A 14,496-nucleotide genomic window follows, 5' to 3' on the forward strand; every position below is an offset into this window, starting at 1 on the left:
TAATGAGGGCAAGATTCCGACGAGAAAGTTAACGCAATCAGAGAAAATCTTTAAATTATTTGTCTTAATGCAACCATCAAAATCTGAAATATTGAGCGCCAAACCGATAATGCGTAGGCTCTAATTAGATTTGCACCGATTCAACATTCACGAAAATGGAGCACTAAATATAGGATAGGGTTGTGAATTAGTGATAACTACAGATTTTTGGACTCTTGCTTTTATTTTCATTTAACGTACAAATAATCATTTACTTTGTCTCGGCTTTCTTCGCCTCCACCTTTTTCCCTTCTGCCTTCTTTGCGACTGGCTTCTTTCCTTCTGCCTTTTCTTTCTTTGGGGGAGTCTTCTTCTTTGCAGCTTCCCTCGCCTTGGCAGATTTTTTCGTAGAAAATAGCCTAGCGCCCTGCTTCTTCTTCAATGTGAAATAGGCGTTCGTACGTATCCTATTACGTACCTGACGGGCCTTCCCTAACTTAAAACGGTCGAAGTCCGTCATACTTAATCTCTGAAAAGAAATATCTATGTCAATTCCGGCATAAAAAGGACACAAGATTTCTATTTATATGAACCATCAGATGCAGTTAGCTTCATATATCGATCAGTCGGCAATTCCTATCAAAAAATGATCATCACTCAACTCAAACGAATAGAAATAAATGCACAAAATATTACCTTCTTTCTGGCTTCGATCTTCTTGGCCCAGGCACTTTCCGCCCACTTTTCATCAATTTTAGCCGCGGTCCATGCCTTCCGTACATTTCGTGTAGCAGCTGAGAATGGGAAATTTATTCTGAACTTGGTCAGATGTAGCTCATTGAATCTCACGCTAGTTCTGGGCACTCCTGTGCAAGGTCCATCTACAAGAGCCTGAAAAATTAAAGAATGTTTATCATTGCCAATCAAATAACCGTCAGTTCACCGCTGAACTTGAACATGACAGGAATGAATATCAAGACACGAAAATTACCCTTGTTTGATCTATGACATCAACAATAGCACACAGCTTCCCTGCCAAGGGGCCATACGCAATGTACGCCACCCTGCCGGTTTCCACAAATTTCTTGAACGGCTAAGTTGCGAAAAAATAGGAAATCAATATCATTTGACAAGTCAACTATAACACTAAAGCAACGTGCCCATGTGGGCTGCGATGTGTGATTAGCAAACAATGCTCGACGTCAAATTACCATAATAAATTCATGACTCACATACGCATTTCAACAATTAACACCTAATGAACGAATATGGTCAACTTTGTAAACATATTTTACAAGAAAACGCAAACTTAAAACGCGACAACAACGGCATGCTCTAACTTACCATCGTGGACCGGATGTGAAGGCTTGTGCGCTACAGGCAGAAACAAAACACCTCTACAGGAATTGAACGAGTTTGTCAAGTTAAATATAGTTTTAATATAATAAAAACGGAGTCATTTAATTGGCAATAATTATATTAATTTCATAGTTGATTAAAAATATTTATAATTTTATATATAATATAATGACGAAATATGGAATAAATTTCTAGGTACACCTTATTAACACTTAAACTTGACCATTTCATTGTAGCAGTAACGTCCTTGAGCTTGATAAGAGGCGATGTAGTTTCGTCATATTTTGGTTCCTTGAGTTTTTGAAAGCATTGAAAGTTTAGTTTTCAGAGGAACAACTGTTTGTGGTTGCTTATTTGATTCTCTGTAGGTGCTGTTGGCTTTCCTCCTTTTGGGTAATTACGACAACACGGAGTAAAGCCAATTTATTATTCTATATAGTTGACCAGAAAATGGCCAACCACAATGAGAAAAACTTGTTGAATGAAATCACGTACTTGTCCCGTAAGTATTAGCTTTTTAATAAAATATTTCAACAGCCATAGTAATCATGTTATTTTTGATTAACATTAAATTTAAAGGGCATATAATGCAATCATGAGAACAGCCAGTAATGCACGATGTGCGTCTTAGAGCCTTTGATTAAAATCTGATTTTAGTTATTTATGGCATGCATTGTATCCCCGAGTAAGTGTCGCGTAGTGATTTTAAATGTAATAATTGCCCAGAAATTTACTGTTTGCACACCAAAATGTTTCGAGGAGCATTGCATGCTGTCAGTCATTGTGTTTATATTAAAACGGACTAAGAAAATCATTGTATGTGAGAATTGCCATTTCGCCTTTTATCACTTGAAATTTCAAAATGATTTACATTGTTTCCTAGAGAATATGCGGTAAGGCTCAGTCCATGCCTGTGTTCAATGCCTGAATGGATTGATTGCTGCATTGGATCGCGTGTAGCGTAGAAGAGCTGGATCTGTTAAACGTTATTTGATAAACTTAGTGTATCCGAATTATCATAGGAGCTAGGCAGGGAATCACTCACGGAGCGAAGGTGAAATTACTGGTTAAATCACTTTGATAAATTGAAAGGGTGTTTCTTAAGTAGTGGCGTTGAAATGTATTTTTACTCTCATTGTACTATGGAAGGCATGATCATGCTAATGAAATTGGAGAGATTAAGTGCAGAAAAGATAAGATGTCATTTTTTCCACGACCGCGGTTGGACAACGCCTTACAGTTCGCGGAAAAGATAACATTGCCCGACCACGATAGGGGTAAAAATATTGGGGTCAAAATAAGTCAGGGGTGTATTCACCTCCTGCCACATACCTAGCGGTGGCTTGCAGGGTACTGGACAATGCAAATAGTGGAGAACTACTGGTGGTTGAATCCAGGTCCATCCTGGTGGTTTACATGAAAGACAGTGTCTTTTGCGGACACTATGAGATGGGTAGGACTAACTTGCAAAAATCTTACTTCATTAGGAGAAAACCATGTTGTCGGATATAACTTATGAGTTTTGGGTGTTTGATTCAAATTTCGGATGGCTGTGTGTATATATACTTCAATTCCTAAACGCATGGTAAACTGGATCAAGCATTCAGATAAGCGACTTGAATATGATTGATTGTAGTATTATATTTACGGCGAAATTCTTAGGAAATTGTATAACATGCTGTAACTGAATAGCTATCTGGATGTTACATTGAAAAGGGATAACATAGATAATTAATTCCAGTGAGTGGGACATTATACAACTGACTTACGATGAAAGGAATTAAAGATATTTTCTACATCCACATAATACCCCGCAAGGGTGTGTGGCGGGGAGGGAAGCCCATTTTTCTGCAATGTATGTAGTACTAGACGTAATTCTATAGTCTCAAGAAAGCAAACAAGAGACAAGCCTCTTTTTTGACTTATCAAAAGCATTTGATCATGCTACTTTTGCCTGGCTTCTGGAAAAAATAGAACAAATTGAAATCAGAGGAGTCCCGCTAGAATGGTTAAAATATTATCTAACCGAGGATTGTCAAGTAGTCACCCTTAGTTTCGATAGGATCAAATGTCGTTCTCCTATGACATCAGTGGTATATCTCTAGGTATTTCTCAGGGGTCCATATTAGGACCAGTTCTTTTCTGATAAAAGTACATAAATGAACTGTCATTACTTACTTACTGGCTGTATCCATTACTTATGGCCAATATCCCTGGAGTGAAACCAATTTAGGTGATTCAAACTTCCTTGCTACCTCAAAGGCATCAGACAATTTAGTTCAACAGTCAAGAATGTTATCAGATGACTTGGATATATGGTGCAGCAATAATCTCATCAAACTCAATACACAAAAAATTAAAAATAAATACATTTCTCACGAAAGGGTTGATAAAAGTTTACTTGTGAATGCAATTGGTAAATCCATGGAGCAAGTCTCGACAATAAAATTCTTAGGTTTCAAATTAAGCTCAAGTATCTCTGGGAAAGATCATATTACATCTGTTTGCATCAAATTGAGCTCCACATGCTATCTTCTATGTCAAATTAGACACAAATTAACTAAAATATGCTATTTGATATTTCGTATGGTGTGTTCTATTCATATGTTATCTATTGTTCCTTTCAAGGGACATTGGTACTTACCACAGAATGTGTTAAATCTGCGAAAAATGGCGGTGAGGATTGTAGGTCAGTGAAGATTGGGAAACTGAATTTTGACAATTCCCCACACCTTCCAATTTCAAGGACCTCAAATTACATCCTCTCCCATGCATTTATGTTCTGAACTCAACCACCAATGTCAAATGAATATATGAACTACTTCATGCTAAACAGCAATGTGCAGGGTTATCACTCAAGAGGTACTACCGGCATGCATTTCAAAAGCTTAAGAACCAAAGCGTGACTGGATGGACCCGAGGAAATGAACATAAAATTATATATTACCTCAATCATTGGAAGAATTTGGTGGTGTTGTTACCTGTAAAGTAAAACTTACAGAATACCCCATGTTTTATTCTATGAAGGAGTACTTAAATACTTGGTATTATAACTTAAGTATTTTTTACTTCTTTGTAGTATGATGTAATATTTACATATTGCTGTGTAGTGTGTGTTTTTTCTACGTAGTTTTATGTTTGTACTCTGTGAATTATCACATTTGGTGTACCTTATACAAGGTCAGTCCAATAAATACGTGAACTGAGGTCATGAAAACTTTTTTTTGCAAAATTTAGTCTACGATGATATTTTCCCCTTCAAATTACTCTCCATTCGTAGGCTATGCACTTATTCCATCTTCTTTTCCACTGTTTAATGCACCTTTGGAAGTCCTTGGCAGCTAGGCTCTTTAGTTTTCTCGGCATTTCTGGCTTTACGCGTATTGTGTCCACTTCTTCCCAGTGATGTCCCCTCATCACATTTTTACATTTTGGGAATAGGGAAAAGTCGCAGGGGGTGAGATCTGGCGAATAAGGAGGATGATCAAGGATCAAGGTGATTGAATTTTTTGCTTGAAACTGGTTAACATATCAATGCTGAATGTACAGGTGCATTGTCATGGTGAAGGATCCATCCATCATGTTCTGTTAAAATGGTGTGCACTGTTGATTTTCCTGAATTCAGTTCAGCAGCTATCATTCGGACAGTTTTTCTGACGATCGGTAAGGGCAAGGGACCGCACACGATCTATGTTGTGAATACAGGTTGTTGAAGGTCGTCCCGGCCTTGCAACATCCCGAGGCATCTTGTCGGCCATCTTTAAAACGGTTAATCCACTTGAAAACGGATGTTATCTTCAGAGCATTATGTATCACCGTAAACAGCTGTCAACATTTCAGTAATTTCTTGGTAACTTTTGCCGCACTTCACCAACATTTGATGTTTATTTGTTGCTCTGTGGTTTTGTCAATTTCCTTTTTCGACAAACAGTAAAAACAAGGACAATGAAAACTAACACAACTGGCACAGCTCGACGATGCGCCAAGCACAGACGGCTCATTGGGCGAGTAGCACCGCAAGTGGGCGGGGCTTCAGTCTGCATCATGGCTGCCAGATTGCACCAGTTTGCGTATTTATTGGACAAACTACGTACAATGTACAATTGACCTCATGTTTAATGTATTGTGATCGCCTGGCGAGAATTAATTATTATTTTAAGTATGTGTTGCTGTTATGCTAGTCATGAAATTTTGTTTCCATATTCTTTTAACATTGTATAAGTCTGTCTAAATTCTTTCCTACTGGCATTATCCACAGAAAGTGGGATTCTTCTACCAATAGGTCATAATGGTAGAAGAACTCACTCATTTGGTTTTAAATGGGATGGTATCTTAATTCCTTGTAAGGAATCAAGCCCGGCATATTTAGTGTGTGTTTTTATTATTGATGATGGTGGTGTAATTTTGTGCGATATCAATACGGTACTGAAAGTTTTTATTTTGGTACAGGTCTTATAGGTCAACACAAGAAAGGTCTTGCTCCTGTGCCCAGGAAATGGGAGTCTGTCACAAGCGTATCACAGAAAATGTCTGGTTATCTCAGCCACAAAGTTCTCACCCAGCCACATTTTCCCGTATCGCAAAGCAGAGGGGTGCAGCCCTACAAATACGTAAACCCAAATGGTAAACGGAATAATTTAAGTCAGGCACTAAAAAATCAGGAGAAGAAAAATGTTAGTGTTTATATCAACCCAAAATTCCAAAGTGGATCACTTCCCAGGCAACAGAGTTCAAATACAACCAGCAGCACCTGTTTATTGCAAATGAAATCCAGTGTGCATATCAACCCGCATTTTAGCCCAGATAAATGTGCCAAAACTTTTAAGATGCCCGTGAACAGAAATGTCAACAGGAATGAGATCTGTGTGAGCGCTAGCACGACAATAAACCCTGCCTCAAGTCCTGCTGAGAAGTTGAAAGTTCATTTAAATCCAAAGTTTTGTAAGCTGTTGCCAGATAACTCTCCGCAGTCACAGCTTAGAACTCTTATGACCAATAAAGTACACGTCAACCCTAAGCTGGTAGAGAAAGTATTGAAAGAAAAAAATAAGAGTGAAAATCAGGAAATAAAAAATCCTTTGAGCATGTCAAACAAAGCAGTAGCATTTCCTGCCGAAGGATCATGCAAGGTGGGCACTGTCAGTGAGAATAGTTATGCTGATAAAAATACTTGCATAAAGCCTTATTTGCATAAGGGAACAAATGCAAGCAGTTGGAAGAAGAGCGAATTTTTGACCCTGGGAAAGCGCAAGCTGGTGAGAGTAGATCAGAAACTCAAATTAGGGAATGAAGCAAAGCACAAAGACAGAAACAAGAGTCCAAGAAGTAGCTTTTCTTTGACGAGGAACAGATCTCAATCAGTAAGAAGTCAATCGGTTAAGAAAACCAAAGTCATAACCTCCAAGTACAAAATCGTTAAAAACCATTCAGTCATTCATTCAGCAACAAAGCAGTGCACGAATAAATATAAGATAGACAGGCGATGTCCGGCTATGAAACGTCCGCAGTTCTCCTACATCAGATTGGGGGATGGCTACAGGCAGTCTGACACCCTGACGTTGAGAACAAAGAAATCCCATCTAATGAAGAGTGAGCTAAAGCAGGGGAGATATGCATTTAACTCGGTGTGGTCTTCCAGTGGAAATATGGCATGGAGAAGAACGTGGAGTTTGCAGGCTAAGGAATTCAAAACGACAAATGCAAAACTGTACAGAATGTGAGTGAATTGATTTGGTGTGTGTCATAGTATCATAATATGCAGGGAATATATTAATGATTATCCATTTTTATTTCAGTGGCAGTACTCCTACTTTGAAAAAGAAAGTTGAATCTAGTAATAATGATTCTACTTTTAACAAATCATTGGTTCGTATTGGTGGAGTGCTTTACAAATCATCTCGGAATAAACTCACCCGAAGTCAAGAAGGAAGTTATAATAATGGCAAATTAGGTTCTGGAGTTTCTTTGAAAAAGAAAGGTAGGTTGCAATGAAATTAGGTACAGATAGTTTTCTTAGATTTTCAGTTTGGAGTTTCTTAACTAGCAGAATTGCTGGGATTTTATGGCATTATTAGCATGAAAATAAACACTCTGACAGCCAAAAGTAATGCCAATTTCAAGTTAGTTTAGTTTTTGGGGAGCTAAATGTTTGCCAATAAGAGCCAATAACTTAGAGAAGAGGAAATAATCTCAAATCTTTAGTTTCCATGCACTAAGGAGCCCATGAGAATTTCATTGGAAAATCATGGATGACAGCTGCAGAAGTAAATTTCATCATGTTCAGCTTTTTTTGGCTTGATATATTGTAAGATCCAATTGAGACCTCTATAATTTTTAATTTTCTCCTTCTTACCTTGAAGTGTTTGGTTAAGGCAAGTTTACTATTTCAATTGGAAAGCTTTGCATCCCTTATATGCATATGTTCTCTACAGGGTCATGTGACAGCTTTGGAGTTCATTAGTATGTTACATGGATGTGTAATCTTTAAAAGACAACATTGAGATGTTCTATTCAGAATCTGAATTCAACATACTTGGCTGTCTTCATTTAACTATAATTATTTTTATTAACTTCAAGTTTTGGCTTTAACAAAAGAATTCCTCCAACTTTTTGTATACACGAGAAAAATTATTTGCTGTTAATTTTGGCAATGTGTAAGGGATTGGATTTAAAAAAATGAATAATAGTGACGACATTTTTCATGGTTTCTTTTCATATTTTCTCAGGGAAAGGTGTCGCCAAAGGACAAGTTTTGTTCATACGTGGCCAGAAATTTGTGATGGACCCAAAAGGAAAAACTTTGCGACGTTTATCGACATCAAATTTGTCACTTCAGAATGTGTCATCGCTGTATTCATTTCATAGAGTGGACATAGGTGGGGTGACTTTTGTTAAGAAGTCATCAAATCTGTTGATGAGGACTAACACCCATAAAGCCAGGTCTCTTCTCAGGTAAATGATCGATGCTCGTGCAGGTGATCTTTGGAAATGAGTATCTTCGTTAATGCTAGTTATTTTCTTAACTTCCTGTATCTGTTTTTCAGTTACGCAAAACAAAAGAGTATTGCCACATTAATGAAGAAATTAAAGAAGAATAACCAACCTTGTATATTCTTCCAGAAATTTGGAAGGTGTTTTCGTATGGAGAAAGGTACTTGTCCATGTGTACATGACAGGAAGCACGTGGCAGTTTGTAAAAGGTAAGCATGCTGCATTTATGCATTATAAGTTTTTATGAAATTATTTTTGATTGTTAGATAATATCATGTAAATAAGGTAATTTCTGCAATCCTGTAGAACACTAAGGGCTATTCCTGTTTCTCAGGTTTCTTCAAGGCAAATGTTTTGCAGAGAAATGTTTGCTCTCTCATGATGTGGGTCCCGAAAAAATGCCAACTTGCAAATATTTTCTCGAGGGTTGTTGCAATAGACAAAATTGCCCTTATCTTCACGTCAAAGTAAATTCTAAAGCAGAAATATGCACCAGTTTTCTTCAAGGATATTGTGCAAATGGGAAAAAGGTAATGTATATCCAAGTTCTAAGTCTTAGTGTAGAATACAGGGGAAGAAAATGTTCTCGTCAATTTGGAGTCTCCTGCTGCATAATTGAAGCCTCTATTTGTATACCTTAGCATGATCTCGATTTCAAGATTGGAAACCAAAGACTTTCATGTAAATCTTTAGTTTTCACCGATGTTTGCGTCGGGATAAGATTTATAGTTGAGCTGTGTGTGCTTTGCTGGACATGAACTGTTTGTAGTGGTCAGTTTCATTGGAAGGCTATGCAATCCCTTTCTGTAATATTTTCTAATTCAAAGTACAGTGTTTAATATACAGGTATGATATTTTGTGATTAATTATGGTTAAATTTATTGATAGTTTTTATGTCAATCTGACTGAAATTGCAACTATATGAACTTCATTTATGCATTTAACATACTCTGGAACCTCCTCCTCAATGATGATAAGGGAACGAATTTCTTTCAAAATAAGGGAATGGCTAGTGATCTTTAGGATAGTTTATCATAACTTTTTCCATATCACAAAAATTTTCAGCTGGATAAATATTAATATTGTATTTTATTGCTCGCGAAATGTAGATCTGAATCTATTTTTTTCATCCACCTCCTATTTCTTTTAACTCCTTTGCTTACTCAATTTTGTGTGGAATTCTCAGAAACTTGTCCTGACAGCCCTCTTGTGGCCTGCTCCCTAGAATGTATTCTCTGACTTATGTGGTAAAAATTCATAACCTGAGTTGAATGGAATATGAATCATGAAGTAGTAAATTATCTCTTTTTTCAATCAGTGATGACAGCAATCACATTAGAATGGATACTTCAAACCTTGCAGAAATTGAGAAGGTGGATTATATTTTGTGCTAGTGTGAGATTAAATGCAGGTTTGAAAATCATGTGGCCTGTTGGTAGATAAACACTTTCGCTACAGGGAAAGAGAACAATATTTCATTTTGACCTTTGTATTTCTACTACAACTTTGGGCTTTTTTTAACTGTATTAGGAACCGCTGGGTAAAAAGTCAAGTGCATGAGTATGCTTGACAACTCAATTGGTGTTCTTTAACATCATTTGCCGAAAACGAATACCCATGAGGTGAGACAGTTCTCTCCAAACACCATTCTTTTTTTTCCAACTTTTCCCATGATGAACTAATATTTTTTCTGAATTCACACCTTGTGACAAATGACTAATGTTTGCACATTATTGTTGCTCTGGTGTTCAGAAACTACTAAACCAAAAAGGCAACTTCTTAGACAGTGACCACTTTTGTAAGTGTTGGTTAAAGGTAGTTGAGGCGTGCTTAACTCTGAGACTAACTTGTATGATATTTATGTTATATATTTAAATTTTGCCCTGCTTTTTCCAATGGAGTCAAATTTGCTGGAACAAGTTAACAGGGTTTCTAACCAAACTGTGCTGTATTTGCTGGCATGTTCTCTTTGAACATTTTTGCAAACATTTGAGGTGAGACTAAATAGTGAGAAATCAAGTCATTTAAATTTTATGCTATGAGCTTTTTTGCTTATTCAAATATAAATCTAGTCTTTATGTATAAGTTATATTTGAGTTTATTTGTGTATATTTGAATGTGTTGAAGGAAATCATTGCCATCATTTAATATTAACCCTTTCGCTGCGGGTCACTCTCCGGAAACCTACTCCTCCATGTGGTGAAAAAGGAGGTTATTGCGCCTCTGTTAATTTTATTATCCCCTAAATGATAAAATAATAGTAATATAGGAATAATAAAAATAGATTCTGGATTCTTTAAATGACACAGTTTTTGGCATACCATGGTGCAAATCCTTCTTTATGAAAGAAATTCCCTTGCTTTTCCTCATAGAATTGTTTTTATTATGACCTAGGTTTGTGAAAAAATTCCATGTGGAAAAGCAAAGTGTCTTCTTTCATAATCTAGATTCTTTGTTTATTTAATGGAAAATTTTTATTAATTTATTTTGATGAACATAATTTCAATAAAATTTCAAAGTATGATAGCGCATGAGAGAGAGAGGATGAAAAGTACGTTCACAGCAGTGATAGGGTGAAAGATATCTTCTTTTTGTATCTGCATACCTGTCGTTAAGAGATGGCGAGATTAAATGTATGGTGGAGGCACTCGTAATTTCACACTGGTGTATTTCATTTGAAATAGCAAAGCATTCAAGTTGGTGAATCAGTTTCAAATACTAAGATTTATTGAATTAGGATGCAAAGGTGATTTTCTCGTGGTTGCAACGCAAAGCATGTAATGAAATTCAAACTCAAGGCTCACAATGCATGATAAAAAATGTCGTACTTTTTAAGGAACCACAAGTTGTTTAACTGGAGACTTGTTATTACATTCATTAAACCCTTGAAGTCAGCTACTGAAGCGTAAATACAGTTCCCATGGTAGAACTCATGATGGGGTTAAAAACTTTATTTTACATTGTTATATTCATGCCCTAAGACACTTGATTATCACATGCATATAAGTATTTGCAAATTGACATCATTTATAGTAAAAGGGGCTAGAGAATACGTTATTTGTCTACTGTTTAATTATATGCTCTTCTGATTTTAATTGGTGTGAATGAAGGGAGGAAGGAATGAAAATATTGTTCTTGTACCTTTGAAAAGACTATAATCAGTGGCATCTCATTTTATGCCCCAAGATCCCTTGGAAATTTGTTTGCCTCCAGGGGATGCCACTTCATCTGAGAGTATGTATTGTAGATGTAAGGTGAAATAGTTAGAAAGTCCGCATGGAAATAAAGGCAGCAGCATCAACAGTGTGGGCATATTGTCAAGTTGTCTCATTAATTTTATGCTAGTGAAATCTTGCGTCTTACGTCTTGATGATTTAAATCTTACGTCTTGATGATTTAAATTGAATGAAGTTTTTCACTCGTATAGTGTGAATGAAATGAAGAGATGGTAGGAGTGAAATAGAGTTGTATTTCCCAAGGGTAGCTTCTCTCTTGAAGAATACTGAGATGGGTAGTTATTGTCATTCAATGCCCTCTGATTGACCTTCTTTGAATTACATCTCACTTGTCAGTGATGCGGATTAGATGGCGATTGGTGACGTGTATTGTTGCTGAACTGTTGAAACTGCTGCATGATCATATCATGCATTTTTCTTGGATGCTTATATTACTCCTGATTATATCTGAATGCTTTATTTTAATATTTCCTTATCTAATTTGCTTTGAAGTTCCAATGTATGTAAATTATTGTCTTCATTAGTTACATAATTTTACTGTGGCCATATCTGACAAGTGTTGATGGATGTTTTAAACTTGAGAATGGAGTATTATTTCTCATTAAAATGTCTAGTATGGTAGCTTTAATTGAGTATTTTATGTATGATTGACTATGTAATAGGCGTTAAGAATTCAATGAAATATCTTTTATTGTTTTCAAGTTAGGGAGAAGTGTGGTGTGCAAAAGCAAAGAAGAATATAAATAATATTTCATTTTAGAACTATCAAGCTTATTGAATTCCAGATAACTGTATAGCTGGAAAAATAAGGATATGGAAAAGTATTTTGTAAAGAATAAATATGCCCCAAAAGTTGTCAAGTTAGCAGGGATCTAAGGAAGATCTAAGGAAAAAGTCAGTGCCGTAATATGAAAGTGCATACCTGGCAGTGTTTGCACTGCGACTCCTGTGCTTCTGCACCAACATCTTGCTTCCACCAAATGATTAAATTCCTCTCATTAATTTAAATGGCTATTTAATGGTAAACTTATTCATAATGAAAATGAGCCTAAGATCATGTTGGCTTTTATATTTGTGATTGCTCATTCATAAACGTTACTCCCTAAACAATTCTGTGCTTTGTTAATTGCACACACATAGTAATGAAGCCCAGTGCCATTGTATGCTATATGTAGCCTTTTGTCATAGTAATTCTGTAATGTTGAATTTTTTATTATTCTAAATATGAACATTCTGTTGATGAACATTAATATTTTGGCCTCTTGATGAATTTCTATTCCATGTAGGAAAACAGTTCCAAGAACAAGCTGGTCATTGGACATTTGAAATGGTGTGAGATAAACTGATAATATATATATCCCATTTAGTACTCCTTTGTTTGATATTTAATGTGATTCTTCTTTTTTAACCTTTAATTCTAGTGCAAGAAGAGACATGTATGCATGTGTCCAGAATTTGAAAAGACAGGAAAATGTGTCAAAGGTAAGCATTGCCCATACCCTCACAAAACTGTGAGACCAAAGAAAAGCACAACCAGGAAAGGTAGTGTAATGATCCAGGCCTCGAAATCATTGTCGATCAGAAAAAAGTGCTCTCCAGCAGTTAGGAAAGCACTGGTGCAGCAGCCCTCCGTCAAGAATGAACTCTTGCGGTATTACTTGGCCCCTCAGGAAATAATTGGGGTTACCTCAAATGAATCTTCTAGTCACAATGAGCAAACCTTGGCAAGAGAACTGAACGATACATGTAGCATTCCATGTGAGTCTGAGGTAAGTAGCTCCTGCGGTAGTGTTCCAGTAGTTGCTAGTGGAGACTCTAAGGCCTCATCTTCTAAAAGGATCATGAATAGGGATAAGATTGGCTCTCTGCCCTCATTCATTCCCCTGTGATATTATTGTGATGAATGTATTTATTTGAAACACCTCGTACGTATATATCCTCTCCTATTTTCTTAAACATTCCTGGTCTAATGAAGGGATTTTGTCTTAATAATCTCAGAATTACTAAGGATTAAAATTGTGAAATTTCAGAAAATTTATATATTATTATTGATATTTATGTAATTAAGTTTTGTATTTTTGTATTGATTTTAAAGGTGAAATAAAGATAATTTCAAACGACATTGAGTTTTTTGTTCATTAATTTTAACCTCGCCTGTTGCATCAAGTAATTCATGGTCATAAAAAAGAGGCAACTTTTTAGAGATGGCAAAAAGAACACGCTAATTGGTGACAGCATAAAGAGCTTAGTTTACCTTGTATCATAATATTAATTTAATTACAGTAATTTTTGTTGTGTTTACCGTCCTCTAGATGGAGGTCTATTAAAAATTTCAAAAAATATCATTTTTTTGTGTGTATGGAGCATTTTTTTTGGATATGAATAAAACTTGGATATGTCTGTTAAATCTCACTCGTTGCTTCTGATGTCACCAACCAAATGTTTAAGAATCTTTTAGGGAAGAAAATATAGCTTCAGTGTAAACTTGAGCAAATTTTAATTTTACAATGAAATAATATGCAACACTGCAAATAAATGTAATGCAATATTTATGGCATGTAGTGAATGACCGCTCATTTTTCCCCAGTCTTTAGTTTCCATATTCCATGATTGGAGGAAAAATTATACTCTTTAATAAAAATATTAAAATTTAATTTGGTTATTTTGATCTGTGTGCATTTGTTTTTAAACATGGGATATACATGTTTGGTATCTGAATATAATATAATCGAAGTATCTATATAGAATGTTTTCATAGAGGTTACTGAGTGTGTGTTCACATAAATTCAGCCATAGTTAAAAATGTTCTGATGATGAACACCCAAGGTTGGTTTGTTGGAACCTGGTACAGAACTGCAAAGTGAGAAATTAAGTGGGTTCATTCTACCAGGTGTACAAGTATGGAATGCAGATTTTTCCAAAAAAATCAAAA

The 14,496-nt window shown here is 35.9% G+C and overlaps 2 protein-coding genes across 4 annotated transcripts; one reads left to right on the forward strand and one right to left on the reverse strand.

The window, feature by feature from the left end:
• Positions 1-204: 204 nt before the first annotated feature.
• RpL14 (ribosomal protein L14) lies at positions 205-1,372 on the reverse strand. Of its 2 annotated transcripts, none has more exons than XM_071593301.1 (4): positions 1,324-1,372; positions 971-1,072; positions 676-870; positions 205-508 (listed from the first exon to the last, which is right to left on the reverse strand). In XM_071593301.1, exons 1-4 carry the CDS (start codon positions 1,324-1,326, stop codon positions 251-253), a joined length of 558 nt encoding a protein of 185 aa, XP_071449402.1. In that variant the 5' UTR covers positions 1,327-1,372; the 3' UTR covers positions 205-250. The 2 variants fall into 2 exon arrangements, with proteins under 2 accessions (XP_071449402.1, XP_071449403.1); XM_071593302.1 differs by lacking the exon at positions 1,324-1,372 and adding an exon at positions 1,191-1,214.
• Positions 1,373-1,589: 217 nt separating this feature from the next.
• Positions 1,590-13,657, forward strand: ZC3H3 (Zinc finger CCCH domain-containing protein 3). 2 transcript variants are annotated; one of them, XM_071593300.1, is made up of 8 exons: positions 1,590-1,840; positions 5,788-7,054; positions 7,134-7,315; positions 8,064-8,289; positions 8,382-8,537; positions 8,663-8,858; positions 12,851-12,894; positions 12,986-13,195. In XM_071593300.1, the coding sequence occupies exons 1-8, from the start codon at positions 1,789-1,791 to the stop codon at positions 13,077-13,079; spliced, it is 2,217 nt and encodes a 738-aa protein (XP_071449401.1). In that variant the 5' UTR covers positions 1,590-1,788; the 3' UTR covers positions 13,080-13,195. The 2 variants fall into 2 exon arrangements, with proteins under 2 accessions (XP_071449401.1, XP_071449400.1); XM_071593299.1 differs by lacking the exon at positions 12,851-12,894 and having other exon boundaries at positions 12,986-13,657.
• Positions 13,658-14,496: the final 839 nt, after the last annotated feature.

This window comes from Hetaerina americana, unplaced genomic scaffold (assembly GCF_022747635.1).
Source record: "Hetaerina americana unplaced genomic scaffold, ioHetAmer1.1.p SCAF_55, whole genome shotgun sequence".
NCBI lineage: Eukaryota > Metazoa > Arthropoda > Insecta > Odonata > Calopterygidae > Hetaerina > Hetaerina americana.

What these genes read in the sequence shown, in the direction of transcription:
- RpL14 (XM_071593301.1), bottom strand. An exon ending in ATGTCATAGATCAAACAAGG is followed by an intron (nt 871 to 970) that starts GTAATTTTCGTG and finishes TTAATTTTTCAG; the next exon opens with GCTCTTGTAGATGGACCTTG. An exon ending in AGATCGAAGCCAGAAAGAAG is followed by an intron (nt 509 to 675) that starts GTAATATTTTGT and finishes ATTTCTTTTCAG; the next exon opens with AGATTAAGTATGACGGACTT.
- ZC3H3 (XM_071593299.1), top strand. Translation starts at nt 1,789, where the DNA reads ATGGCCAACCACAATGAGAAAAACTTGTTGAATGAAATCACGTACTTG. An exon ending in AGTTTCTTTGAAAAAGAAAG is followed by an intron (nt 7,316 to 8,063) that starts GTAGGTTGCAAT and finishes ATATTTTCTCAG; the next exon opens with GGAAAGGTGTCGCCAAAGGA. An exon ending in AAAGCCAGGTCTCTTCTCAG is followed by an intron (nt 8,290 to 8,381) that starts GTAAATGATCGA and finishes TCTGTTTTTCAG; the next exon opens with TTACGCAAAACAAAAGAGTA.